This window comes from Dromaius novaehollandiae, chromosome 14, assembly GCF_036370855.1.
Source record: "Dromaius novaehollandiae isolate bDroNov1 chromosome 14, bDroNov1.hap1, whole genome shotgun sequence".
NCBI classification, from domain to species: Eukaryota; Metazoa; Chordata; class Aves; order Casuariiformes; family Dromaiidae; genus Dromaius; species Dromaius novaehollandiae.
In genome coordinates this window covers 11,472,219-11,498,787 of record NC_088111.1, presented here as the reverse complement: position 1 = coordinate 11,498,787, position 26,569 = coordinate 11,472,219, and the positions used below count along the sequence as shown (strand labels likewise).

General features: G+C 42.2%; 2 protein-coding genes and 1 long non-coding RNA gene across 9 annotated transcripts in view; 1 reads left to right on the top strand and 2 right to left on the bottom strand.

Moving 5' to 3' along the window:
- Nucleotides 1–15,174, bottom strand: part of MYH11 (myosin heavy chain 11) — a 64,348-nt gene extending 49,174 nt beyond the window's left edge. For 3 of the 4 annotated variants that reach the window (XM_026096333.2, XM_064520342.1, XM_064520343.1), the window contains exons 1-3: nt 15,058–15,156; nt 7,466–7,824; nt 2,619–2,775 (exon numbers count right to left, since the gene is read on the bottom strand). In XM_026096333.2, coding sequence (XP_025952118.1) covers nt 2,619–2,775; nt 7,466–7,807 — 499 coding nt within the window. In that variant the 5' untranslated portion in view covers nt 7,808–7,824; nt 15,058–15,156. Of the gene's footprint in view, nt 1–2,618; nt 2,776–7,465; nt 7,825–15,057 lie in introns of all 4 variants that reach the window. The other variant, XM_064520340.1, reaches the window with a different exon arrangement.
- On the top strand, nt 319–20,421 carry LOC112981042 (uncharacterized). 2 transcript variants are annotated; one of them, XR_010391614.1, is made up of 8 exons: nt 319–647; nt 9,170–9,361; nt 9,690–9,803; nt 9,919–9,965; nt 11,349–11,411; nt 12,590–12,702; nt 14,585–14,786; nt 18,687–20,421. It is a non-coding gene; the product is annotated as an uncharacterized LOC112981042 (long non-coding RNA). The 2 variants fall into 2 exon arrangements; XR_003258584.2 differs by having other exon boundaries at nt 12,590–14,786.
- CEP20 (centrosomal protein 20) lies at nt 20,321–26,164 on the bottom strand. Of its 3 annotated transcripts, none has more exons than XM_026096480.2 (5): nt 26,065–26,164; nt 25,328–25,525; nt 24,080–24,164; nt 23,047–23,189; nt 20,321–20,774 (listed from the first exon to the last, which is right to left on the bottom strand). In XM_026096480.2, the coding sequence occupies exons 1-5, from the start codon at nt 26,090–26,092 to the stop codon at nt 20,698–20,700; spliced, it is 531 nt and encodes a 176-aa protein (XP_025952265.1). In that variant the 5' UTR covers nt 26,093–26,164; the 3' UTR covers nt 20,321–20,697. The 3 variants fall into 3 exon arrangements, with proteins under 3 accessions (XP_025952265.1, XP_025952266.1, XP_025952267.1); XM_026096481.2 differs by having other exon boundaries at nt 23,047–23,186; XM_026096482.2 differs by having other exon boundaries at nt 20,693–20,820.
- Between the last annotated feature and the right edge of the window lie 405 nt (nt 26,165–26,569).

Here is a 26,569-nt window from a genome sequence, read left to right as displayed (position 1 = left end):
GAAATACTCCTTCCAAGGGGGCCAGGGAATCACGAGGCATGGAGGTTCCCGGAGAGCGAGCGAGGCCAGGAAACATTTGAGCGCCAAAAGAGCAAAGGGGAAGGAACAGAAAGCACACCTACCCCCGGCTGCCTCCTGCTCCCCGCGCCCGGCACAGGCTCGCAGCTGAAGCCCAGCTGAGCTAGGGGCGGCTGATGGGCACAGCTGAAGGCCAGCCAGCCCTGGTGGCTTTGCTGCAGCATGCCAGAGCGGGCTGGGACGGACAGGGGAGTGTTGGAGAGGGGAGTGAAGAGGGCCTGTGCTGCTAAGATCAGGCAGGGAACTGATACTAATTTCATGTTAAGCGGAAAACACTTCTCCTTCAGCATAGGTTGCAATATGTTATTTTCTCTTTCCTGCAGGTAGCCTGTGGCCCTTTCCTGGCTGTTTTTTCCCCATCCCATTTTTAGGGACAAACAGCAGTGTTCGGCATTGCTGAACAAGGAGATAACCACTGCTGGCTTCTGGCAAGCCGTGGAGCTCTCCTGTGAGGCTGACTGCTTAATGAATTTGAGTGAGGAAGGAGGATTCCTCTCCCTGACCTCAGGGCCTGGTCAGAGCCCCAGACATTGCTTTATACAGAGCACAGGAGATGATCTGGAAGACAGGTACGTGACTTAGTGGGATCAGCTTATGCCAAGTAAGTTTCTGCTGCGCTCTGTCAAAAGTGAGATGTACTGAATCATGTTATTCTAAAAGCTTGCACCTGCCTACTCATCTCTAAACATATTTTATACGCATGTGTTTATGAATAACTGCTGTTACAGAAAGGCCTGTTTTCAGTATGTCTTTTATCGGTGCTGTAACACTGATCCTCCTTCTCTGTTGCATGGTAATTCTGCCTTCTGGGATCCACTCAGATAGAGAAGCTGATATAGCTCCAGACAGAAGAAATGTCACATAAGCCATAGGAAGCAAAAAGATTGATATAGTACAGCAGATATAATTAATTCATCTTTAAACCCAGAGAATTATGTATTTCAAACATTTGTATGTCTAGAAGTGTAAGATTCTAAAGTTGGGAAGCTAAGCTATAGTTAGGTGAGCCACTTAAATAATGAAGTAAACAATCTGCAGGAGTTTAATCTTCAGAAGTCCTGAGTATTTTGTTAGCATTACAGTTGAGACGTAAGAGTACTCAGGACTTCTGTGGTGGGAGGGGAAGACCTTCTGTTTTGATGCCATTGGTGTCTGTCTCCATTGGCATATACACATTGTGCTTGTACCAAAATGACAGAGATTTGATTGGTGTTTGCTGTCAGTCTCTCTGGGGTCAGGCAATTTGGGCTGCCAGGAGAATCTGTATCATGCTACAGGCGTTCCTCAGCCTATCGTATATAAGATGATCTGTTTTTATTGCGGTGAATGACTTTGACTTGTGCAAGTCTTGATTTAGACAATAGCAGTTCTCTGTGATATGCCAAAGTGACCGCTCATGTCTTCTAGTACACTTACCCAGCTCCTATTTCAAGAGGGACAAATACAGGAGTGCTGGAATCACTGCTCTGCAACGTGTTGTGGGCCTAGAGAAATACTGGGTCATCTTATTTGCATAGTCAGAGAAAGTGCAAAGGGGTTTTGAACAGACTGGTTTCTCAGTGACCATCACTATTCTGTGTGTGTATGTAAATATTACAAAAAATCAATACTGGGCACTAATCTAGCTGTTGAACTGAAATTTCCAAGTGCTCTTTATTGTTTCCCCCAGTCAGACTGGAACCAGGAAGCCCTGAACTTTAGGGCCTAGTCTGGAGACCCTTGCTGAGACGTAGTTACAGGCCATAATTTCTGCAGGATTGGGACCCTGATTGGCACGTTTAAATTTCACCACTAATGCCAAAGCGTTCAGCAACGCCCTGGTTTCCTGGAGCAGCCGAGGCTCGTTCTGAGATGGCAAACAGTGGTGTCCTATAGTCTGCAGGTGTGCAGCATCATATGTTCAGAGCTAGAGCTTTCGTGTCCCCAGACAATGATTTTTCCTTAGAGCAAAAAGCCCTTAATCTGTCAGCAGTCCCTGCATGGGGAGGAGGGCACTGTGGATTTCTGCTGTTTTGTTCATACTGTTTTGGGCCTGACTGAATTTCCATTGCTGCCAGTTGCCGTTACCGTTAGAAAACAGCACATCTCAGTTCAGGACTCAGAAATGTAAGACTGCAACCAAAGTAGCCCCAAACCGTATTTGCATGTGCTGTGCTGGTGGAGGCAGAAGCAATGCCGACAGCTTCATCAGCATTTGCAGCTAACTTTGGAGCAGTCTCTGCTGGTGCAAAGGGAGCATTTTCCATGCCCGTATTTGCCAAAACTATTTGCTTGACTCTGAAACCTTCCCACATGCCTCTACACAGATGGGTAAAAGGATTGTTTTTCCTTTTTGAGTCACAGTATTTGTGGACTGCCGTTCCTGCCAAAGAATTCCTAGGAAACTTCCCGAAAGCCCGGGTAGCTGTCTGCAAAAGAGCTTTTCTGCTGTGCTTCTCCTCCTTGGAGGGGCAAGTGTGGGAATGACAAGGTGTTTTCTACCACATTTCAGTTATTGTTCAGTGATTTCTAAGAACTGACGCGTTATTAAACTCGCCTACCTTGCAGCATGCTCCTGTAGGCTGTGTCTGCAATAGCATAGATATGGGGTGGCATCTCGTGCCTCTTCTTTCCTTTGTACATGTCAATAATCTTCTCTGAATAAATGGGCAGCTGCTTGTATGGGTTTACAACAACGCAGAAGAGACCTGAATAAGTCTGCAAGGAAATTCAGATGAAAAATGGAATTAGTATCATGTGCTGTGCCTAGTCTGGGAAACACAGACATCAGCTACATTTAACTAACAGGATTTTAGCAAGTAACACTCTCTTGTATTCTGCCTAGTGTAACAAATGAAGTAGTGACGTCTGAATGCACATGTGTAGGTGAAGTTTCCAAGTGCACAAATAATAATTTCTGATAATTGAACTGCTAGAAAGTATGTGAATTTAGCTCCTTGTAGATACATCATGCTTTGATCTCGTTGTGCCTAGATCTCTTACAGCGTCTTGACTTTGGTTATTTTCAGTACATAAAGTGAATCACCCTTATCCGGGATTACATAACATCCATAATACTTTACAATATTTCGTTATGTGTGTATATTTTCAGCATACTGGAATACATCCTCTGCCAAATTTTGTAAGCTGAAATCTTAGGTAACAACCTTGGATTGATGTTGGAAGTTTTTTAAAAAAGATGTGTATCCCACATAACAACAATGCTTGTCTGAGAGAGTCTTTGAAAAAATTACAGTAGTTCTAGAGAAGTGTCTAATCAGAATGGTCATATGCCTTCACTACAGGACTATTTCTGTAAAAAAAATTTAAGATAAAAATGTGTTTTCTGTTTACAGTTTAATGAAGATATTCATTTAAAAATATACATTTAGTCAAAAGAGAATATTGACTACAAGTTGATAGTTGCCCATCTGTTTTTTGGGTTTTTTTAAATTCTTCTTTATTTCAGGCAGCTCCAGCTATTGAACTTGGAGCAGAAATAATAACACATGACAATAGGTGATGAGCCATATGTCACAGTTACCCAGAGTAAGCAATTTGCAAGAGTTTCCCATCAAACAAACAAACAAACAAACAAACAAAACCCAAGCCTCAAAACAAGAAAAACCCTATGAATTTTTCAGATTATGATTTCAGGGGTATTTCAGCCACCCTCTGGCTGTTGGCTTTAAAAACAGGCCAATTTCAAAAAACTGAAATAATGAATTTGTTCTTTATGACTTAGCCATACGTGTGGCAGTTCCCCCCGTGCGTGAATGACTGTTCCGTGGTGTGCGGCCGCTATCCAGTGTGCCCTTGCCTTGTTCTCAGGGCTGCGGCTGGGGATGGCTCAGGCTGTGCAGGTCCCCTTGCAGGAAGCGCTGGAGCACGGGACTGAAAAATGGCATCTCCGAGGCTTGGATCCGCCAGGGCCTTGGGCACAGGGATTTCCCTTTCCTGACCATATTAGGAAATGGCACAACCGGGTCTCAGCACAGCCTGAGCACTTTATATGGTATTCAGCAAACAGGGAGAGAGCATCCATCCCTTCCCAGCCCCGAGGAGCAGGTTGGGCGCTCCGCGCCGTGCAGGAGAGCGTCTTGGGTCCTCTTGGGGTTAATGAGTACCTCTGTTACCTTCACAGACTGTTACTGCATTTCTATGGTCTCAGGTGAGAGATCAGAAAAATCAAGCTGAAGATCTTCACCAGTTCTCAATATCCCCAAGCTAAAACCTTTGATGTGGAAAGTAAATAATTAGTAAGCTCGGTTTTCATTGACATGGTAATTTAGAATGAAACTGTGTTAATCATGTTGAAATGAACTTCAGTCTTGCAGGGACAATACATTTGAAAAGTGATGGGATTTTTTATCCTGGAATGACCCCCAGAGCTCTTGTGGAAAGGGTAACAGGGCCTTTTTTCAGTAGAAATAGATTTACTCTATACGTTCAACTAATCACTCTCAACCAAGTAAGTAAAATAGTAAGAGAATAAATTTCCAATTCGGGAGATTATTTAGGCCTCACTTCCCTGGGATTTATAGGTATGTGCCTGACTTTCAGCACGCAGATTCCAATGGCTCAGCAGGGCTATTTGTGTGCTTAGCCACATGCTAACACACCTTCCTAAGTGCAAACTTTGAGGCACAAGAGGCAGGTTATTAAGGCAGGGAAAAAGCTTGAGCTGATGAAGTTCAGGAACCCACAGTTCTAACTGGACTGTGGCAGGTGCCTTAGCTCAGCTCAGAAAAGTTAACCAAGACCTCTTAGTTTGGTAGTTTGTAATTCTAGGTATCTGCTTTGCAAGCACTAATTAAAAACTGATTAATACATGTAACGTTTTGAAGACAAGTGAGCCAATTGGCTAAGCATAAGATTAAAAATGGGGAACCTGAGTTCTCTGTGCCTTAGATTATTCTCCCTGAGGATACAGTCTCCAGAGAGCTGGATCCAGCAGTCGTATCTCTCCCTAGAGGATCTGGAGGCAGCTCGTGCAGGCCAGTACCTTAGGGCGAGCTTCCAGACAGAAATGCTGAGCTTGTATATCCCTTGGGCAGTCACTGCTGGTGGGTACTCAAGAGACACTCATGCAAATATACGTGTCTGTGTTGTAAATGCCTAAATTTGGGCAGAGGAATCGCATCTCTGGTTCCACTATGCATATATAGTTCCTCATATATAAGAAAACATTTTGCACTGTTGGGCAAAGATTGAATAAATATCACAGGAAACTTGAATCTACTCTCAAATCAGCAGAAGTTATGTTATTTTATTGATATTGATATCATAATTTTGGGTCTAATTGTGTGTTGGTAAGGCAGATTCTGAGCAATGCAAAATATAAGTTAGTGGCAGGGCAATTTTTGCCCCCCTTTCTTATGTGTAGTGAAGGGAAAGGCTAGGGAGTTTTTCCTGTGTACAGTCATTCTGTGACTTTCAGTTCACATTCTGCATTGAATGCTTTTATTTAATAATATTTACTTTAAATTCATGGAGCAGATTTTTTTTTTTTTCAGGAAGGTTGACTTTTTTCTATGGGAGAATTGTGAATCCCCAGTTTTAGCAGTGATATTCTAAAGGAAAAAAATTTAAGGTTACAATTTCTTCGTATGTGTGGAAATCCAAGAAAGTGTATGTAAGCATTGCATAGCAAAGGGAGGAGACAATCGTTTACAGTTAGTGTCAGAAGTGGATGAAAGCAAAGCCAAAAATTCTGTTTAGACGCCCCCTATTTTTTCTTCAAAAGGTATGACAGTTTTTAGATGTCTGCAGATAGTAATAACTTGTTGGAATACAAGTCAGAATAATTTAGTTATAATTATTAAATTGCCATCATCTCAAAATCTAGTCTTCTAAGAAAGAAAGCTTAATTTCAGGTACACTTGCTTTTTTTTTGTCTCCAGGACAAATTCTTGGACTTATAATTGCATTAAGCACTTTTTGAAACTCACTTTCTACAGGAAGAGAAGTTAAAGTCCTGCAAAAATCCACAGAGTAAACGTATGTTGGAAACTCTGGAATATTTGTTCAGATTGTCGCAGAGAACCAAAAAAGAAATATTTTATCCCACTATTTTTCTAGTAATTCTTCTTAGATCTTGCAACAAGGCAAAAACATTTTCAGACAAAGTCCCTTTTAATAATTCATGCTGGATGCTGTAATATAATAGCAACTAGGCCCATATGTTCCCCTGCAAAATTAGAATCCAATAAACTCAAATGCTCAAACTTGAAAAATCTAGTTTATTTCGGGAATCTTAATGATGTTAATTTTAATGCATTCCTGAAGGAAAGATCCTGAGCTTTAGCTCTTTTAAGTTATGCTTAATAACTAACCGGTTCCTTTGTTGTACTATATATAACTATCTTATTTTCTGCTTCATTTCCTACCTTCCAATTTAGCATTCCTCATATTAATAATGAGAGCTCTACTCCTGCTTCTAAAACCATGTTACTTAAGCCCTACACTTTATTTCACTCATCAGTGGTCTGTCATGGAAATAAAATTTTCATAGATTGAAATTGTAGATTACTTCTCTGCAGCACAGCATAGGGATCCTCCATGTAAAATCAAAGACAGTAGCTGAGTTCCATGGGAGCTTTCTGGGCTTTCTTGCTGTACAGTTTGATAACTGCTAATGAAGACAGATTACAGGGCTGCTAATACCAAAATATGCTTGTGTTAATACACTTGTGCAGACTGGAAGACAGAAAAAATCTTGACCCGAATTCACATGAACATAGAGGAGATTCCGATTTGCCCAGACTTGCCAATCTGTAAATTGACTGACAAGGAAAAAACCCCATGATTTAGGGGATGCATGAGTTTGATCCAGTAACACATTGAAGCATATGAATAGTCTCACTTGGCTTTCAGTGGGATTATTCATTTATTCAAACATAAGGTTTTACTCAAGCACCTACCAAACCAGAACTTGTCAGCTGCCTTTCAGTGGGAGTTTTGCCTGAGAAAAGACTGCATGATTTGGATTTTCCATATGTTCTTTTTGCAAGTTACAGTTGTGGTACATGAACTGAAAAGTTGTTCAAGTTTCCATTGAAATCACTGGAAAGCCCCTATTTTAAAAGCAGCAAGACTGCATTTTTGTGTAGCTATCAGAGGGTACTTCCAAAGCCAATAATATTCTTTCAGGATTTTCAAGCTTTGGGGAAGAAACCTTCATGTATTTTAACTTAATTAAGTAAAGCAGTTAGATAAAGAATCTCGGGGAATAAGGTGAACTAAATACAATTTTGGTTTGGGCTCCCATTGCTGAGGAGTGAGGACTTGCATGGCAGTGTTAAACATGAGGACTGTGTCTCTGACAGTGGGTGGGATACATCTCGCTAGTGACTGCACGTGGGAGCACGCAATAGGAAATGCTGTGCGAGTGTTCAAGTCTACTTACATAAATTAAACCTGAGAAGTATCTCTCCCGTAGATTGTGCAGCACTGAAGCTTCGTTGAGGCAAGTCAGCTCCGCCATGTCCTCCACTTTAGAGAACTTTGGAGGGTTCATCTTCTGGATGTCATCCTTGCTCAGTGTCACTTTCTTTCCATTTTCTGCCAGTTCAACTGTCACCTCATCCCCTTTCTCTTCCTTGATACTTGCAGCTTCAAATCCATGTTTCTCTGATGGAACCCAAACCAGTTTCTTCGCTGACCAGTCAGCCTGGGCGAGTGGGTTGTTAATGAAGTTTTTGTCCACAAAAAGGAATTTCTCATCATCACTGAGAGGTTTTTGAGCCATTTTGACTCAGTAGTCACCTGTTGAGGAAGAAAAATAGTCAGGTTTAAAGGGAGGGAAATGTGGAGAAATTCCAGCCAAGACGTTTGTCAGATCTGCTCCCCGCAGTAGTTTCAAAGCGCGGCCGTTATTGTTGGGGACGTGTAACGTCCGCGCTGCCGCAGGGCTGCCCTCATCCGCGCTCATCTGTAAAGGCAGAGCAAAGTCATGTCTCTGGGGCTCTTAAAGATTTGTTAGTTAAAGCCAGCTGCAAAATCGTGCGGGTGAATGGTGACAATTAGCCTTGCAGGGAGAGTTTAGCAGTTGAAGCGTTAATCCCCCCACGCTGCCCACAGTGCTGCTGGAGGCTGCTGCACGTTTCCGTGTGCAGGCGAGCTGCCAGCAGCACCCGTTCCCCCAGGATGGGTCAAATCATTTAAGAGAACAGGAGGTACAAATCCTAAATAGAGTTGATCTTGACATTGTTAGGGATTGGATGCTCACGTCCGCGATGGCAGTGCTGCCCGCGGGAGGTACAGTGCTGGGGGCTGCTCCTCCCCTCTGCGTCATTTTTAGGGCCCTTTGGAATTAACGGGAGTCAGTCCATTTGCTTGATGGGCTGGTCGCTTTGGTAGAGCACTGTGGGAAGGTAGCTTTTAAGCTGGGCTGTCTGTAAAAACCTAAGGACAGATTCGTTGTCATTCTGAGCAATTCAGTTGCCTGAATTTGGGCATTCACTGCCCTTTTAGTTGCTGCAGTGTCTCCTGCCTGGCCACCAGCTGCTGCTCCAGAGTGATGCAGGTCTCCAATATGTCCTGTGCCATATCTGACATCTCCGTGCAGATGTCTTTGATACCTTAGAGTGTCTGTTTTTGGGCCACTGAGTCCCATTCCTTTGTTACTGTGGCTGAAATGACCTAAATCAAAAGCTTCATGGCAGTAAAGCAAATGAGAGGTCCCAAGCTTATTACCTACACTTTGTTGGCATTGTACTACATACAGATCAGGCAGGAAAATAAGGCATAATTAATGTCTGTGCATCTAGACTGTCAGGACCAAGATTACCAGTCAACCAGCTTCCTGCATCCTCATTTCTTGCCCATTGCAGAGTTAACTGACTTCAGATACACACAGAATTTCTCATCACCCAAATACTTTTGGGGGCAGGCTGAAATACCAGTGCAATAATGAAATAATTAGTAGAAGAACAGTTCCCAGGCTGTGTTCCAGAAAGGACAGAAACAAACTTTACTTGCTGAGGACTATTTCCAATCACTCTAATGACATTTCATATGGAGATCATATGCAGACTTAGAAAAAAACATTGTTATCAGTATTGCTGGTGAAGGAGAACTAATTTAGTGTTGTCTTCTTTCCATGGTTCAGACAGTGAGAGCTTATCATCTATGAAAGGTAGATGTGCACCACATGAGAGAAAAGGAGGAGAAATAAAATAAGCCTGGACATTATGCCAGCTATTGGATACCCTGTACCACGATGCTTAAATCGGGAGGATAATGTATCTGCATCATGCAGCTGTACATGGATAAAGCAGCTGGATATATTTCTGCTCCTTAGGTGAGAGCGATGGGAGGGTTTTGGCTGTCTTTGGGAGGGAGGAGGCAGCCACTGTCTGCTCTGGCCAGGGGAAGGTGGGGAGTAGCTGCACGAGCTGTGCTGATAATGCCTGGAGCTTTCCAAAGTGTCTCCTCTGTCCTATGGGACATACAACACCAAATGAGAAAATGGGTAAAAAAAGGACTCCTTGTGGAGCACAGAGCTGGGAAAGGGTAGTGCTGGTCAAGGAGCCTGCTGCAGCGGCGGGGTGCAGGGAAGAGCATGTGGCTGAGAAAAACATCGCCTGGAGACAGAGGCTGTTTCATTTCCTTACTGAGAATGTGCTTAGTATTTACAGCGTTCAGACGAGCACGGATCTTGAGGGAGTTCAGAGAACTGACTGCTAAAGATGTCAGCAATCAACCCATAAGCAGAACGATATTTGTAAAGACTGGGCTCTGTGGTATGTAGCCAAATGGACACCCTGTACTCTGGGAGTATCAGAGATTGGCTTCCAAAGGTTTTTTCCCCAAAAGTCAATCCCGCAAACTTTTTTTTTTTTTTTTTTTTTTGCAAAGCTTGTTTGAGTGAGGGGTCTGAGAGAGCAGCATGGATCATATACAAGGTAAGGTAAAGCTTAGAAAACAAAACTAGGATTTTAGAGGTGCCTAAGGGTGTTAGACGATATCCCATCACTGGAACTCAGCGGAAACTAGATGTCCCAGCTCCTTGAGCTCCCTTGACAATTTTGTCATCTGAACAACCCCAGCTTTCCTCTAAATGTCTTCATTCTAGAGCCATCAGCCTTGTCTGGAAAATCCCAGCAGGAAAATTCACCCAGGGCATGTGTGTGCACGCTGTGTCCGTTCTGGTGTGGGAGGGAGAGGGTGGCCAGGGGCTGCTGAGGATTGCTGCTTCCCTGTGCAGTGGCTGCGGCCGGCGAGTCTCCGTGAGGGAGCTCTGCTGGATGCGGCCCTTAGCTAGCTCCCAGGGGATTCTTGGAAGAGAGCTGCAAGAGGAAACTATTTGACCTCTGTGTGGATTAAGGCAGAAAATGTTCCCGTGTTGCCAAGAGGGCCGGTGGAGCTGCACAGCACCAATAATGGAGATGGTATTCTCTCCGGCCCTGTTTTCCAGCTGGCGGCCCGCGGGGTGAATCCGGCCTGCCTCTGCGTGGCCCAGCGGGATAGGGAAGCACAGGGCGTGTTTCCCCACTCCCTGCCCTGCTGTAGGGAAGGCAGGACGTGTGGCAACAGTGGCAAAAGGAGGAGGGGAAGCCCTTGGTGCTGCTCGACACCTCATTGCGGAGCTGCAGCAGCCCCTTGGCCTTCCAGCTTGCGGCCCGGAGAGTGGCACTGCCCGCCGGCCATGGCCCCGGGAGAAGGGGGTGCTGCCCCCGTCCTCCCGCGGCAGCGGCACCGGGCAGGGCACGTCCTCTGCTCCGCTGCCCTGGCGGCGCGAGAGGATTTCACTCTGTCTTGGGCCCAAAAGAGAGAGCTGTGTAGGTGTCCCAAAATGTCAGAAAGGTTGGAGTGTGTTGCCCAGGCCGAGTGCCAAGTGGCAGCACCTTCAAGTCGATAGGAATCTGCTCTTGTTGTCAAACAACCAGAAATTACAGAAATTAGACTGAACTGCTGAGCTGAGTTCCACAGAGCCAAATCTTGCTACTTTGAGGCTGCCCACAAAGGATGATGGTGGAAATCAAAATATCAAATTGCCAAGACCATTTACCTCAAAAGCCTAGCCTAAGATTAAACTGGTGGCCTGCTACGAAGCATGTCACCAGCTGGATGAAGCAAAAAAATTCTTTGCTGTTTTATTGCCCAAAGACAAAGGAAATGTTCCTTTCCCCATTGCATGCTATGTAAAACACAAAGCATCGACAGGAGTTACAAACATCTGCCACCGAATTCCAGAATAATACAGAGTAGCCTGTCTGTATGCTCTTGTATTCGCCTACTTCTCCCTGCATGTAAAAATTCTCTCACCTTGTTATGGTTAAATGCAGTCTTTTTGAAACTGAAGTGAGGTCAGAAGGTCTAAGAGGTGGAAGAAACTGCAGAGCTTGGAGGTAGGAGGTTTTTTTCCCTAGATCTAAGCACTATGTTTGACTGTTGAATGTACCATATGATCCTGTGAATACTAGCTTAACCATGATAAGATCGTACTCTTTACAAGAAGTAAGGGATAGGCAGTCTGAATTGGCTCACTAAACTTGTCTCAAACATAGACGATGAGTGGAAAACTGGTATTTGTCTAAAAAGAAGTTTTTGTGAATGGTCCTGTGGAATTAGAGGGTGAAGTCTGAGGAGCAGCTATGTATGACAGTAGTAACAGAAGAAATGCAATCTACATCTGGATTATAAAGTCTGGATTAAGTAATCTAGTAACTAAGGGAAAATTTCTAAATGGAAGGGATAGAAGGTGGGCTCCAAGAGCTCAAATAGACTTGTCCTAGTGAGGTGCTGTGCATTTAATGACCTGCTAAAACTTTCTGATTAACAATTGGAAATAATCCACTTGGTCCATCTCTGATACAGATTGTAGTGCTCTGGTCCAGCACATGATCGATACTGGGGAAATGGGCTGGTGGGAAAGATGCATTACAGGCTGCTGAGAACCTTCCCTGAGAAGGAGTAATTGAGCCCTTAGCCAGTCCTTGGGTTTTATCCGTAGTGCTGCCTAAGAGAAATGGAGACTAATATCTATGCAAACTCATGGTAAGAGGTTCTCATCCGTTTGCTTAAGTAGGTGATAGAATCATGTAGAAGATTAAATCTTCTTTTACACTCAGAGGTGAGCTATCCAGGGAAAGGGAGGAGAAGTAATGATAGTAAAACTACTGACATGAAGTTTCTTGCCTTAGAAATGTGCCAAATTACACCAAGATCTGCATACATCTGTTATACTTGTCTAAACCCCAAGCGAGCATGTAGGCATGGGCATGCGTGCTTCCCTGCATTTCCAGGGAGGATACTTTTCTATTCCCCTTCTGCTGCCCCACTGCAGATATATCCTGCTGATCTGCACTGTCCTTTCCCTTATCATGTCAGTGACAGAAGTTGAATGCGTCTTTATAATCAGTTTATCCTGAGTATATTATTCCAAGAATAAAGTATAAATATCTCCAGGAAGTGCACTTAATTAAAAGGTTATTGGCCAAGCAGAATTGCCTCCTGGGTCATAGCTTAAAGGGACTGCTTTTCTCCTAATGAGAAGATAAAGGACACTTCTCCCTTCCTTCTGCAGGATGTGTGTGTCACTGTGAAAACTTATCACAGCGGTATAGGGAAGAATTATTAAAACAGAGGCAACATATCGCTGAGTCTGTGAATTATTTCCAGAAATGAAGTCCTGCTCATGTAAGTGGCTGCTGATGGAAGGATGTAGCAGTAACCTGCTATTTGACTCAAACAGCATTTCTTGGGCTACAGCAGTTCTTTACGAAGGTCTTCCCAGGTTTAGGTTTATCTTTTACTTTTCCAGTACTTAACTGATTTACCCAACGGAGTATTACTTGAAGAAAAAAAAAAGAAAACCAACTCTGAATCCCCATCTTGTGCCCCTCGTTTGGGAGCTTGTTCCCTAGCATGGCTGGCTCCATCAGGAGCACTGCTGTCGATCCCTGCCGGCCTTTTGCCTCTCCCAGTTAGTCCCTGGGATCACCCTCAAAGGCTTGCTTTCATCATGGACATTTCCATCTGGATCTGAAAGTGTCATGGGTATTAGTTTATTAAAGTTTTCCAACAAAAGAAGAGGGGAAGTCTATATTTTAAGAGATAACATTCTCAGTAATTTCACAGGGCTGTCTTTCTCATAAATACTCAATGTTTTCAGTCAAATTGTCTGTAAATGTCTTGGTCCTCCTATCAGTTTTCTAACCTCTGTTAATGCAAGTTACTACATAACTCTGATTAGATACTTGATAGCTCTTTTAATACTCGATAGAAATTGGCCCAGGTTATTACCTATGTTATAAACTGTAAGAAGGAAAAAAGAAGGGAAAAAAATTTGGATTCCCTTGTCTGAGATAAATTCCCTTTATCTAGGAAATAGCAGATGTTTCAAATACTCCAAAATGTCATTCTGTTAAGTAAAGCAGATTCTGTGTGTTCATTAAAATTCATAAGTAATCCATATTTTCACTGGACTATGCACAAGCTGGAAAGCTGTCTCTTGCTCTTTGCTTCTTGTAAAATTAACATACTTAAGAGAAAAGCCAACAGATTTGCAACTAATAAGCCTCAGTGAATTATAAAGAGTCTGGATCCTCTGCATACATCTATGCATGCTACCATATATGGCGATGTTCTTCTCAATACTAGCTGTTCCACAAAAATGTAATGATAACAAATTCAAAACAAATACCTTTTAGGGACTAGCGTGTCAATTGCAAATGAGATAATAAAAATCATTGTTTACATCTAAGCGAACACAGCCAGAAAAGAGTGTCATGCACTAAACTCAAGTGACTACTTAATCAAGCACTTCGCTTTCCAGGGGTTCATCATTTTAGCCTCCGTGTTAGTGGCTTAAAAGAGCTGTGAACTTTGGGAGTTCAGAGAGTCGGTCCATGCACAGCATTTTGTTGAAAGCTAGGGGGAATTTCCCTTAGGGGGAAATTCTGAGTAAAAGAAAAGGTTGGCTTGTTTTTAAACAAGTGTGTTTTAGAAAGATTTTACTGAGAAATAGGTAATATATTAATGATACAGTATCTTCTCATTTCCGTCACATTTAAAATATTTCATATTGCTTATTCATTATATTCACACACATACACCTCTCATGCATTTCTATGTGTGTGTGTGTATACAGACACATACATACACATACCTATAAATATATATACATATGTGTGTGTGTGTATGTCTGTCTGTGTGCAAGAAGCCAGTGAACTTCTGGGATAACACTGAAGCTGCTTTCTGTACTGCCATCTACTGTCTTCTTAATTTAATCACAGTATTTTGTTAATGTTAGGAGTTTGTTGTGTTGTTTTCTCTTTAAAATAAAAAAGCTTAGCTTTTACGTTTGAAACTACTCAAATTAGTGTAGTTCAGTGAATTATCTAATTAGTTTTGCCTTAAACTTTATTCCCAGCATATTAAAATACATATATCTAATAGCAAGGTGCTGTTGTATAAAATGTTTCCATTTTTTTCTCCTAATTTTTAAGCATTTTTACTATTTAAAGAACAAGTGAGTGACAAGCTAATTATTTTATTTGGTTATGTTTTCATTAAACAGCATACGAAGTGTACTAATTCCCTTTATTAGCACTGAAAATGCAGCAGCATTTAAATGAGCTCAGCTGCTCGGCGGCCAGGTCCCTGCACCCGACGGTCCTTGTGCAGGTGCTTGGGTGCCTCTCGCCCGGCGTGACTCCTGCTCCGCACCAGGGGTGAGACCCGCACGCCTCCGTGCCGGATCATCTGTGCACGTTACAAAGGTACACCGTGTCTCATGCATTTTAAGCAGAATTCAATTAATATCATGCAAATCAGGGTAAATAGCTAAGCAAGTCTGATAGGTCTGTTACCACTTCTGAAGTAAAGCAGTCATCACTGCTACTCTTAATTAGTAAACTCTCTTCAGGTAATTTACCAAATGTGTTTGCAAAATAGCCTAATATTTAGCTTGCCAAACTACTGCATCCAAAAGAGCTGCTGGCTCCCAGCCCCTTCCCCAGCAGGGAGCTCCTGGGTCCCCGTGGTACTTACAGGCGTCCAATTAGGGAAGCAGAGAGTGAATTGGAGAGTCGGGAACCTGTGCAGCCAAGAGCCGGGACAGTCCAAGTCCTTGCTGCCTTTGCAGCCTCCCTATATAGAGGAGGAGAAGCTTGTCAGTGGGGAGGGGCCCTGGAAACCACGTCCTGCTGGAAAATCCTTTCTGTACCTGGCTTAAACAAGACAGGCTTAGCCAAGGACCTCGTGCACAGGAGGGCCTAACTGCGGGCTGCCCCCTCTTCCCTGCGCTGCTCTTCAGCGAGCAGGCTGTGCTTACCGGCGCTGGCTTTCCGTGCTTTCTCACAGCGGCTCGTGTGTCACGGGAAGGCACAAAAGAGGTGCCCCTAGCTCACAAGCTCAGAGGTTTTGCTTTTTCCTAGAATGAAACGATTTGGCCAAGGAAATGGACCTTTAACCCCTTCCTGCCTTGGCAGCATCCTCACCCGTTAAGGCCCCCAACCCGGGAGAAGGACAAAAGCCAGACCATGGTCGCGAGTCACTTGGGAGGTCCTGCGTTTACGTGGGCTAAGCTGAGTGCAGGAGTTCAGGGGTTGCGTAGGAGAAGGGGTTTTTCCTAATGCAGCAGGGCCGTGGGGGTGGAGGTTGCACTGGGTCTCCTTGTGTTTATGCAACGTGCGGAGCCTGGGGCTGTACTGAGCCTTGTTTGCCCCTGGGAACAGAGGGTTGTTTCCCAGCGCCCCACCAGCTTTGCCAAAGTTTCTCTCGTGATGCAGTGCACAACTCGGTTCCTGAGAAAGGACTGTAAATACTTTTTCATTTAAAAGGAATACCTCCCTCTGTCCATAAAAGGAAGAAGAGAACTGATAGATAGCTGGAGGGGAGCAGTCCCTGGGATGCCATGGAAAGAGCAGGAGGCAGCACCGTCTGCCGGGGAGGGGGGAAAGGAGGACATGGTGCTTGGAGCCAGACCTGGGAGGCTAGGGAGTGATCTGCTCCTTGTCAAGCCTCCCTCACACCCCCGAAAGCTTCAGTCCCCAGCTGTCCTCCCTCCTCCCCCCACTAGTAGCCAACAGCCTTGTGTAGCAAGACCTGTGGATGGAGACATCCCAAAAAGGGAAAGCTAGGATCCTCTAGGAATTCCCATCGACGTGCCAAATACAAAATACCGAAACAACCCCACTCAGCAACAGGCTAAATATGGTGTATACCCAAAGGATCAGAGCACAGTCCTGGGTGAAATAATTTCTCTTGACATCAACAGTCCGGTCCTCTCTGGAAAATAAGCCCTCCTGGGGAAGTTGGATGAGACTCTCATCCGTCTCAGCATCCTAAGAAAATACCTCTGAAAGGAGGCTGGACTGCAAACCGGGTGTCCCTGGGTTTAAGTGCTGGTGTTTGCAGGTGTGGGGGACTGGCAGACCCTGGGTCTAGCTCTGCCCAGTGGTGCACAAATCTGGGCAAACAGTAGGGAGGGGAAGAGAATGGGAATTCCTTCCCTGACACATGCCAGCGATATCACGTACAGACATCAGTTTTTCAATCATGTCCAGGCCTTGGCTGGAGAAGACTAGCCTTCCCAACACAGACAGACTTTCCACTGGCTGCACCCAGGAGTTTCAGATGCAGGTTCGTGTCTGCTGCCTTGCAAGTTGTCTGGCGGCCACACCGCCACGCAGAGTCCTCCGGGGTCGGGAAGGGAGCAGTGGCATATCAGATTCATGCACGTGTGGTTGTGCTGGAACAAAGCCAGGGGAAATGATATCCAAGATGTAAAGCCGAGAAGCTGACCCTTGTTAGCAGAAAGTTCCTCACTGAGTACTTCATCTTATTTTTTCTGCCTTTTCTCTGTTGCAAGCTTAGCTTTTAAGTAGGAGTATAATGAAATGCAAGGGGATCCTCTGAAAAGTATGATCAGATTAGCAGTCATAAAACTTATCCTAAGAAGTTCCTTATAAACCCATACAGCTGTTTCACAAAACCAGACACATTTTAATAGTAGCTTAAAAAGGAGTGGAAATTATTCCTCCTGGTTTGCAGACCACTTCATGGCACACGCAGGCTTGCTGTCTGGGTAGTATGTTTAACAGAGTCAGTGGCAGAGGGTGATATATGATGTGAACTTTAAACTGAACTGGAAAGTCTGAAATATATTACTGCTGGGAATGTAACAGTGGCACTCCTGAGCCATGTGGGGTGGGAAACGTTAAGCACGTGGCTTCCAACCTTGACTTAAAAGTTAACGTAAGAATATACTAATAATATAGCCTGTTTGGGATTTCCTAAATGTTGAGGTGCTTTTTTTAAATCAAAGTTGCCTCAGAATGAAGGATGGTGATTCCCAGTGGATGATGCCTTTGTGATGAAAATAGGGGCCCCAAATCCAGGAACAATAAAATAAGCTTAATTAAAAAAAAACCCTCAGACTATATGAAGCATACAGGTCAACTCTAAACCAGCTGGAAACCAACTGCTAATGAAAGAATGTCTTTTAAAGGGTGAACAAATATTTTTGGTTTTCTCTTCCTAAACATAATCGCAAAATGATAATCACTTGTCCGGAAAAGTGATCAACTGACACCAAGATGCAGCTTGACACAAAGGGTGCTCAGGAAGGAAAGTGTAACTGACTCCCTGGAGCGTGGTGATAAAGCTTAGAAAAATTCTTCTGTGTACATGACAGAAACTAATACCTCTGAAGTAACACTGGTGCTCTAGATTCTAGAAACATAGTTTCCTCTGATATTAGGGGAGGGCAAAAATTTGGTTTTAAAGATGTTTTTTAAACTTGTGTGGTAAGTTCTTCCAACATGCTTTCCAGATCTGATATCCACACAAAACTGCACTGGACAAAGAACAGCCTCTTTTAAGTTAACTCCTGTCCCTAACAATCTTGTTTACTATATTCTATCTCCAAAAAAATTTGAAATTGCATTTTGCTAATTAAACCCCCCAAACTTCTATATGCTCATATCTTTTTCTCATTTTCTGTGTCTGTAGAAAGAATACAGGCAGTTAAAGTAAGACATTACAGTCTATAATTAAGCTAGATAGAGCATCTTAAATTATTTGAGAAAATGATTTTTGCGTATGTACTTACCGGGATGGAGATTTCATCCAAAATCGGAATCTGTGACTCAAGAGTTGTGAAATATTTTCATCTAAATACTGAACTAGCTTAGTTTAAACTTTTAAGGAATGATTTTTCTAAAGTGCATCCTTACAGTACAGGATTTGCACTTCCTCTTCATACTTTAACAAAGGCGGCAATCTCATACTCATAGGATTTGCTGCATGTCTGAATTTGAAAGATGCTCTCATATTTCATTTACTGTCAGGATAAATGCTGGACCATTTAGAATGTGATTATACAAGTATATTTTCATAGATATACTTCAAAGCTTTGTTGTACAAATAAATATTACTAAAAGTATACTTATTTGCTTGTACAATAAATTCTCATGTTCCGAAAACCAAAATCTTTGCTCTGAAAGTATTACAGAATTAGATGAAACTAATGTTGCACGGAGAGCAAACAGACCAGCTCCTACCCTCCGTGTCTGTACAGAACCTTGCACTGACAGCTCTCTCCCCTACCGCCCATCCCAAAGAAAATAGTCCTGAAATTCCCTTCTGTCTAAAATGGATTTCTACTCTGATTTCAGATATGCACCTTCACTTCGAAACTCAGTGAAGCACGTACTTCTGAGAGCCTCTGCTTTCATGGTTGTGGAGATCATGATCATGCTGAGCTGTGTTCTTGGGAAAGGACAAGGACCAAACTTCCTTTCACCTTCTTCCATCAGAACAAAAATATTACTTCATTTCTACCACTAAAGATCTATCTATTTCCTGGGGAGCTCTGTGACAAGTGGGCAGCTTCTGTATGACCTGTACTGGGAAGACACAAAGCAGATGTTTAGTTAGGCTTTAGTTACACTGGAAGATTTGCATAGCCCTGAAAGTTACTGCTTCTGTGTCTTCCAGCAGAGCCTTTTTCTTTGCCCTTGAAAAGACAATTCGGAGTATACATATTAATTTGACTCACTTGGTTATGGAGAAAGAGGCATCTAGAATTTAACCTCTGAAAAAACACAAAGTTAAAAATTCAGGGTTTCGTGTGGCCAGGGCAATCACATCTGCATTCTTTGAAAGTTTATTTTTGCAACTTGCCACAGAAGCACTTACAGCTCATTGCAAAATGAAGATTTGCAAATAATACCTTAGAAGGCAAGTTTTCTGCTGTATTTTTAGAGAAAAATGATGAAGAGATAGATTGGTGATTATGTGAAAGACTATTTCTGTTAATGTGGCAGGAAAGAACCATAGTAATGAGGCAGAATCCCCTGATTCTGGCTTTTACACAGATCTTCAGCTAAGTAGTTGGATTTGATTGTAGTGTTAACATAGAGCAAACAGCCAGGGTATACATAAGGATAAATTGGCTTGCTTAACCCAACAGTCAATTACAGCTGATGCAAAGCTACAAAAGACTTAAAGTACTTGAATGAGGTAAATTTGCAACCATGTCCCTCCCCTTTCCCCCTGCCCGCCACGGGACCAGTCCTAAGAAACTTGTGAATCAGCAAATGGGGAGGGAGCTGGCAGCACGGCCAGACACAGGGAGGGGATGAGCAGCTTCCCATTATGTTAATACTCATAATCATCCTCTGCCATTTCACATCACAGTAGAGTCTAGGCTGCTTACTGAAATGAAAAATACCTCTAAGGCTAACTGGGTCTAATCACAATTAAGGCAAAACTATGCAGAGTCTGTACAACACAGGGTGCTTTTACTAAAACTCACAAACTGCATGTTCTCTTCCACTCATTTTTATGAGTATAGCTAACAAACCTGTGTTATTTTTGATGTACCCTTACAAGTTCTGCTTTTAAAATAAATTACAATCTCAAAAAATGTAAACACCGCAGCTAAAAAGTAGTTCTGGGAATCAGTAATTTATTATCAACTTTATTTTTAGTTTCCGCTGACTTTGACCTTCAGGTCCTTTGGGAAAAAACAAAAGCCCCTAGCCCTCCCATATACTTAGTTTTACACTACACAATTTATAGCAACTCCGGATGGAAAAGACTTGCCCTCATTTGTTTGCTGGCATGAAGATAAATATAGTCCTGGTTTCTGGAGAATTAAAAACAACTATTCCTTTAAACCATTTTAATTTACTTTTCAAATTTATTTTTCCATACTTATCTGAAAGCAGCAGCAGCCTCAACACCACTTTTTAATAAAGAATTATTAAAATACTTATTTTGAACCCTTTCAAAACACCACACAGAATAAAACAGAATATTTTTATTCTAAAATGCAGGAAAAAATACTCGAAGACAGCACATCATACGGAAAGTGCAGGAATGGTAATTTTTCTGATATATTTTTATTTTTATAAAATAAATACAGTATTTTTAGGACCAATTCTAGACACAGGCTCGACTAATCTGACTTCATATACACTTCTGCTTCTATCAGCACTGGAGGAAGATGTCCTTTGCTAACATTTTTTATTGGCTATTAATATGACCCTGTCTTCCTGTCTGATGGGTAGCTTTTACAAATTGAAGTGGCCCACTGGACATGATAGAACAACTTCTGTAAAGAATAACTTCTTAAATTAACTCCCAAATAACTTTATATGAAAAATTAACATATGAAAGACATCATCTGTTTATACTTGGTAAAACAAGGGGCTCTTCAATGCTAGTGCCAGCCATCCTTCCTGGTTCTGGAATTCTATCTGAAAGTGAAGCACAGGCAAGTGTTTCACAAGTATTTTCATGCATCTGCAGATCCAAAGATATAACTGTTATAAAGTATTTTGTTCATGCAACTATATGAAATAAGAGATTATTAAATAAATTACTAAAGATTAGATCTAAGACAACTTCAGCTCAGGTATAGTGAAGGAACTAAAGAACCACCAGATTTCACACTTTATATCAGGACCCCCTCTCTGTTGAAACACTCATTCAACAACATAAGCAAGACTGGGACTAATATGAAAAGCAAGTTATATGTTAAATACAAGACCTAAGAGTTCAGTTTATGAATGCACTTTATCATGTTAATATGCAGCCTAATTAAAATAGCTAGGTAACTGGTATTTTAAACCCGCTGCCTTTAGGTCTCCACTGACATATTCCAGAAACATACCCAGAAAGTAATATTAGACTATAGTTACTTTAAGGTTAAAAGCCTTAAAGCTTTCTTTTTGTATTTTTCTTTAGTTCAAAGAGCAATGAGTAATAACATCTGCTAACTAAACTTGAGTCTTGTGATTGACTCTAAACAATTAAATCCCTATGTGAAATTCTATTGGAGTCAATGGGGTCAGATGACCTGCGCAGAGCCAATTTCAACACTGAGGTACAAAGTTATACTTTTAAAAAATTCTTCTTTAACACTTAATTTAGTATTAAAAAAATGGAGAAATTTCTGTCAGGAATAAGAATTTTTTTTAAACAGAGAGACCAGTTACAGCCAGTTTTGGTACTGAAATTTTACTTCTTTGGCACCCCCCTCTGGCAGAAGGGAAACAGTATTGTCTCAATGAATCTTAATTATTAAAAAGAGTGCTTATTCAGTACTTCCTCACACTTTTTAGATTTCTTAAGACTATCTCAGTCCTCAGGTTTTTCAAATTTTATGAAAAAAACAGTCGATAGTACTATTAGTAATAACATGATAGTACTAAACGGTCCAAATTTCCACAGAGTAGAAAGTAATATGCCAGGCAGACTCTTCAAAGGAAAAAGCTGGACCAATGATCCCTTTCATTCTGTAGCTTAGCCAGTATTAATAGTAACCAGTCACAGAGCAGACCAGAAGAGGAAAACAAGATTTAGCAGTGTTCTACTTTATAGCAGTGAACTCAAAGCTTAAGCTGCTGAAGTCAATGGGATTTGAAATGTCCTCAGAAAAGATTTATGCCTGTATACAGAATGAACAGCAGAAGAATTAAGAACTTTCTATAAAAATTAGGTAAGTCAGAACAGATGAGAAACAAAAAGATATGCCCACTATTTAATACATTTTACTGAGAATTTATGTTAAATTCCTGTATTAAATTGTCAATGTAGACACGACTGTCTCCAGTCAACCAATTCTAAACTGGTAATAGTAGAAGGGAGTACAATTTGGCCAGCTTAACTTTTAGGCAAATGGGACGGCAATTTCTTGGATGGCCTTTCTGATACTGATACTTTCTGATATTACTATTTTCTGGTCTTTACCAGTAACTGCAGCAGTAAATTTTTATTTCTAAAACACTAGCATAAATGGCATGACAATTTTTCTTCCATCTAGTTAGAATAGTACATCCCTCCAATTTAAATGTTTTCAGTATTTTACAGTCTGAAAACCTTAACAGAATAAAGCTGAACAATTGCTTCCCCCCCAATCCTTCCCCTTAGTAACTAACAAGTAGCTACGGCTACCATAAGATCAACAGGAACTTCACAGTACCTTGCACTGTTGAAAAATTATATAAATTTGGCTGTCTGCAATTTTTAAAAATGCCTTCTTTCTAAATAAAATACATTCCTGTTTCAGAGAGAAATTTCTACTACTGACACATCTGAAGGCCAGTCAAGTAGTTCTGAGGATAATTAGATTTGTATGGGATTTATGCAGTCTCATCAGCATAATAGTAGAAAAGAAGCAGGCCTAAGAGCTTTTGTAAGTTGGTCACCTATTTAAACAAAGGAACGTATGCAGGTAGCTTCAGAAATCACAGGTGGGTCTTTCATGGATTGGATACAATAGGACATTTCTTAAATGAATACATGAGCAACAGGCGTGTTCGGGTCAAACAGCTTAATAGTATTTTTGAGGTATAAACAATGTTGTATTGAGGAATTTTTCTTTCAAAAATGCATCAGTTCAAAACATTCCTTGCATAGAGAAGAAGGCATACTGTGTCCATCTCCATGTTCATGCAGTTATAAGCATATGTACTATACAGAAAAACTAGTCACAAACAAAACTTCTGCAAAAATGACCACACACACCTTTTTGATTTCTCTCAGTAGATGGTTTGCCATGATTCTGCCTTGGATAGTTCAGCAAAGACACTTTTGGAAGAGTGCTTGGGGTACTTTCTTCTTTACCACCATGTAAGAAATGAGCTATGATTCCATACAAAAGGGGTCTGCTTAAGAGAGAAAATGACAAAAGTAGTCTATAAAGTATATGAAATACTGAGCATTAGAAAAAGAAAACTTCCTAAGACGTTCTTAGACCTTGATGTTTACTCCTAGAATATGCACAGATGTCTTTAGAATAATTAAAATACATTATGTCAAGTGTAATTATACAAGTAACCACAAACCTAAGTTCATTCTGAAGACCAACGCCATCTCAAAAATCCTGCACCTAGAGACACTCTCAACTGAACTCCAGATCCCTTGTAGGTAAAGAACCGGAGCATGCTTAGCACGTGAATATAGACCCACATTTTCACTCATGCAATATTAAGTATTGGACTTTGGCAGGCTATCACCACCAGACATCCCAAACTTGATTCTTTCTAATCACAGGACAGATGGTTTGAGCTCAGACTACAGAGACCATTTAGCATTATCTGCACAAACCTGTTTCAGTACCTTATCTCATGGACCATGTCATATCATATTGTGAATTTATATCTAATCTCAGAGTACAATAATTTTTTATTGCTCTACAAAAACTGACAGCTGTGCAAAGAACATATCTGTTCTCTACCTCTAACTATAGGGAAGATTCTACTGGTAAGAGACTTGTGTTTTTGCGTGCAAATACACTATTTGGAGAGTGCTACAGAGTTGGCGGAATTAAATGTTAGTTTTGAATTTTGGGTACGTTTGAAAATGGGCCCATGTTTCACATCGGACATTTGAATCTTGCACGTTAGACTAGACATGCAGTCTAGTCACATTAATAACTGGGGAGGTAACATTCAAATGTGATTTCTAATAATACTAAAGAGAAATGAATGTTATTCACAGTACAAAGAATGTTATATGCAAAACAGAATATACTGTGTTTTCCAAAAGCACTCCTTACATTGATTTGCTATTTGCATCTTCGACTATATTCAGCTCTTTGACAAGAAACTGTCTATCCAAGGGCACTTCAGGTTGGCCAGATTCTGAAAAAGAAATTTCCACACAATTCTTAAGACTGGTATGAAAAATATCACCCGTGTAACTTTTTAAGTTTGAGAATCAGAGTGCACACCTTAGTTTTAGACTGGAAATATCTAACTTTATATTGTAACTCCTGGGAACACACTTAAGCATTGGTGCTTCAAATTAATACAATTTGCAATAGCATATTATGATGTTTATGTTCATTCTAAAGGAATCTAAGAAAAATATTAAAGTCTTATAGCATTATGATGAATTAATGAGGCAAACTATTTCTTCTCTAGAGAAGTCATGTTATGAAACAGATTGCACACAGTAACTACAACATAGACTACACCTCCATTCCCTCTCTCCATCGAGATGAACGTGTCTGTAATTTTAATAGAATGAAAACTACTAACATATCATTACATAGTAAATGTAATTACCATATCTATGCACAAACTGCAGAACTTCGCATTTTAAGTACAAGTTAGCAATAGCTGTAGAGTGCAAAAATGCTACCTTTTAGAGGATGTTGCAGTCTAAACAGTCTCAAATATTGGTATTTTAGAATAGCCAGTAACAGTAATGTATAACTTGTTCAAAAACATGACCGTTCTTCATATATTTTAAACATACAATATATAACCAAGTTTCTGATACAATTCATATGCATGAATTGCCAGGATTGTTGTAAGTCAGGCTATCAACTAATTTACATACATATTACTTTAGATTATTTCTCAAAGAATTTTGTTCCTTCATTTGTAGGATTTGCATTATTTATTTTACCCAAATGCCAGTGAGAAAAAATGGTGGTGTATACTTAAAAAATATTGTTAACCATTTTCCAAAACAAAAGCAGACATTCCAAGAAAGGTATTTTGATTTTGCAGGCTGCTGGAAAGTTTTCTTGCTTATGCATCAATTTCTCTGTCAAAGCATTTGTCTCAAGGAAAAACAGCAAATAAGTGTTCTTGGGAACTAATGATACGATTTGGCTTAATACTGCACATAAGGCAGTATAAAGTGTTTGTGCCTTATTTATTCCCATTGGGAGACAAGATAGTACAGCTTAGTCACACTTACTAATGCCATAACCCCAGCTGAACTACTGAATTGAACAATGATGACAAGTGATGACAATAAAAATCAGTGGAAAATCATACATCGGCCCCAATACCTGCAGTTAAAACAGATGCAGCATACTTATATTTGTTATATTCCAGGTATTCACGAATGAGTTCATTGATTAAGAGATTTTCATGGGACAGCGGTGGCCGTGGTTCACTTTGGTCATCCAGTGCATTAAAAACTTCAGCTCTGATCCTTGCTTTTATTTGCCCAAGTGCACCTCTTTTTTCCAGTGTGTCCTTTAAAACTATTATCGTAAAAAGAGAACTGTTAATGCAAAGCCATGTGTATTAAGCAACACTGACTATTAAGACCATAGTTTCTTCATTTTCACAGGGAAATGAATATAGCATACACACAGCTGTTGGTATGCCAGCAACAAAACTGGGAACATTACAGATAAAAATCCAGCCCTTAAAGCAATCATAGCATTAATTTTTTTGCATATTAAATATGGGTTCTAGCAATTTCGGAAGCGCGTGTGATGTCATTACAGGCTGGAAGATGCTTCCAGCAAGTAAAAGCCCGAGCAAGACGGGGGACAGGAGCCGAGGGCTGGTGCGGAGGCTCGGGGAGGCTCCTGCGCTTCCCAACGGCCGGCGCGAAGAGCCGCCGGCCCCGCCAGCGCCTCCAGGCGACTCCGAGGCCCGAGGGGCTGCTGGCCGAGAGGCCGGCTGCGAGGAGAGAGGCCGGCTGCGAGGAGAGAGGCCGGCTGCGAGGAGAGAGGCCAGGCGCCCTCACAGCCCCGCCCGGAGCATCCCCCCCGCCAGCTCCAGCCACCCCAACCTGCTTTCAGCTCCGCTACGGTCGCCATCGCCCAACGGCTCCGCCCAGGACCCGGATGACAACATCCCCGCGGCGGCCAGCGGGCACTGCGCAGGCGCAGCGCGGCGGCGGCGGTAGGCGGGGACGCCGGCGGCACCGCCTCTCCGCGCGCGCCAGCCAATCGGGCGGCGCGGCGGGCGGCGCGTGGCATTTGAGCGGGACGGGGCGCGCGGCCGGCGGGTGGGGCTGGGGTCGGTTGAGGGCTGCGGGCGCTGCCTGAGGCGAGGGGGCGCCTGAGGGCAGGCGGGGAGCCGGGCGCTGGGGATCGCCAATACGTACATAAATACATAACTCAATAAACATATTGCACGCGGCTGCCATTCCCTATGCCGCGTACGTGGCAGGTGCCTCCGCGTGGTTCAGCCTGCCAGCTGGGGCTGGGGGTTCATGTCGGGCGGCCGCGTTTTTCCCCTGCCGTTTCGGGGGGTGCCCGTGTCCGTCGCTGACACGAGGCGCTGTGGAGGGC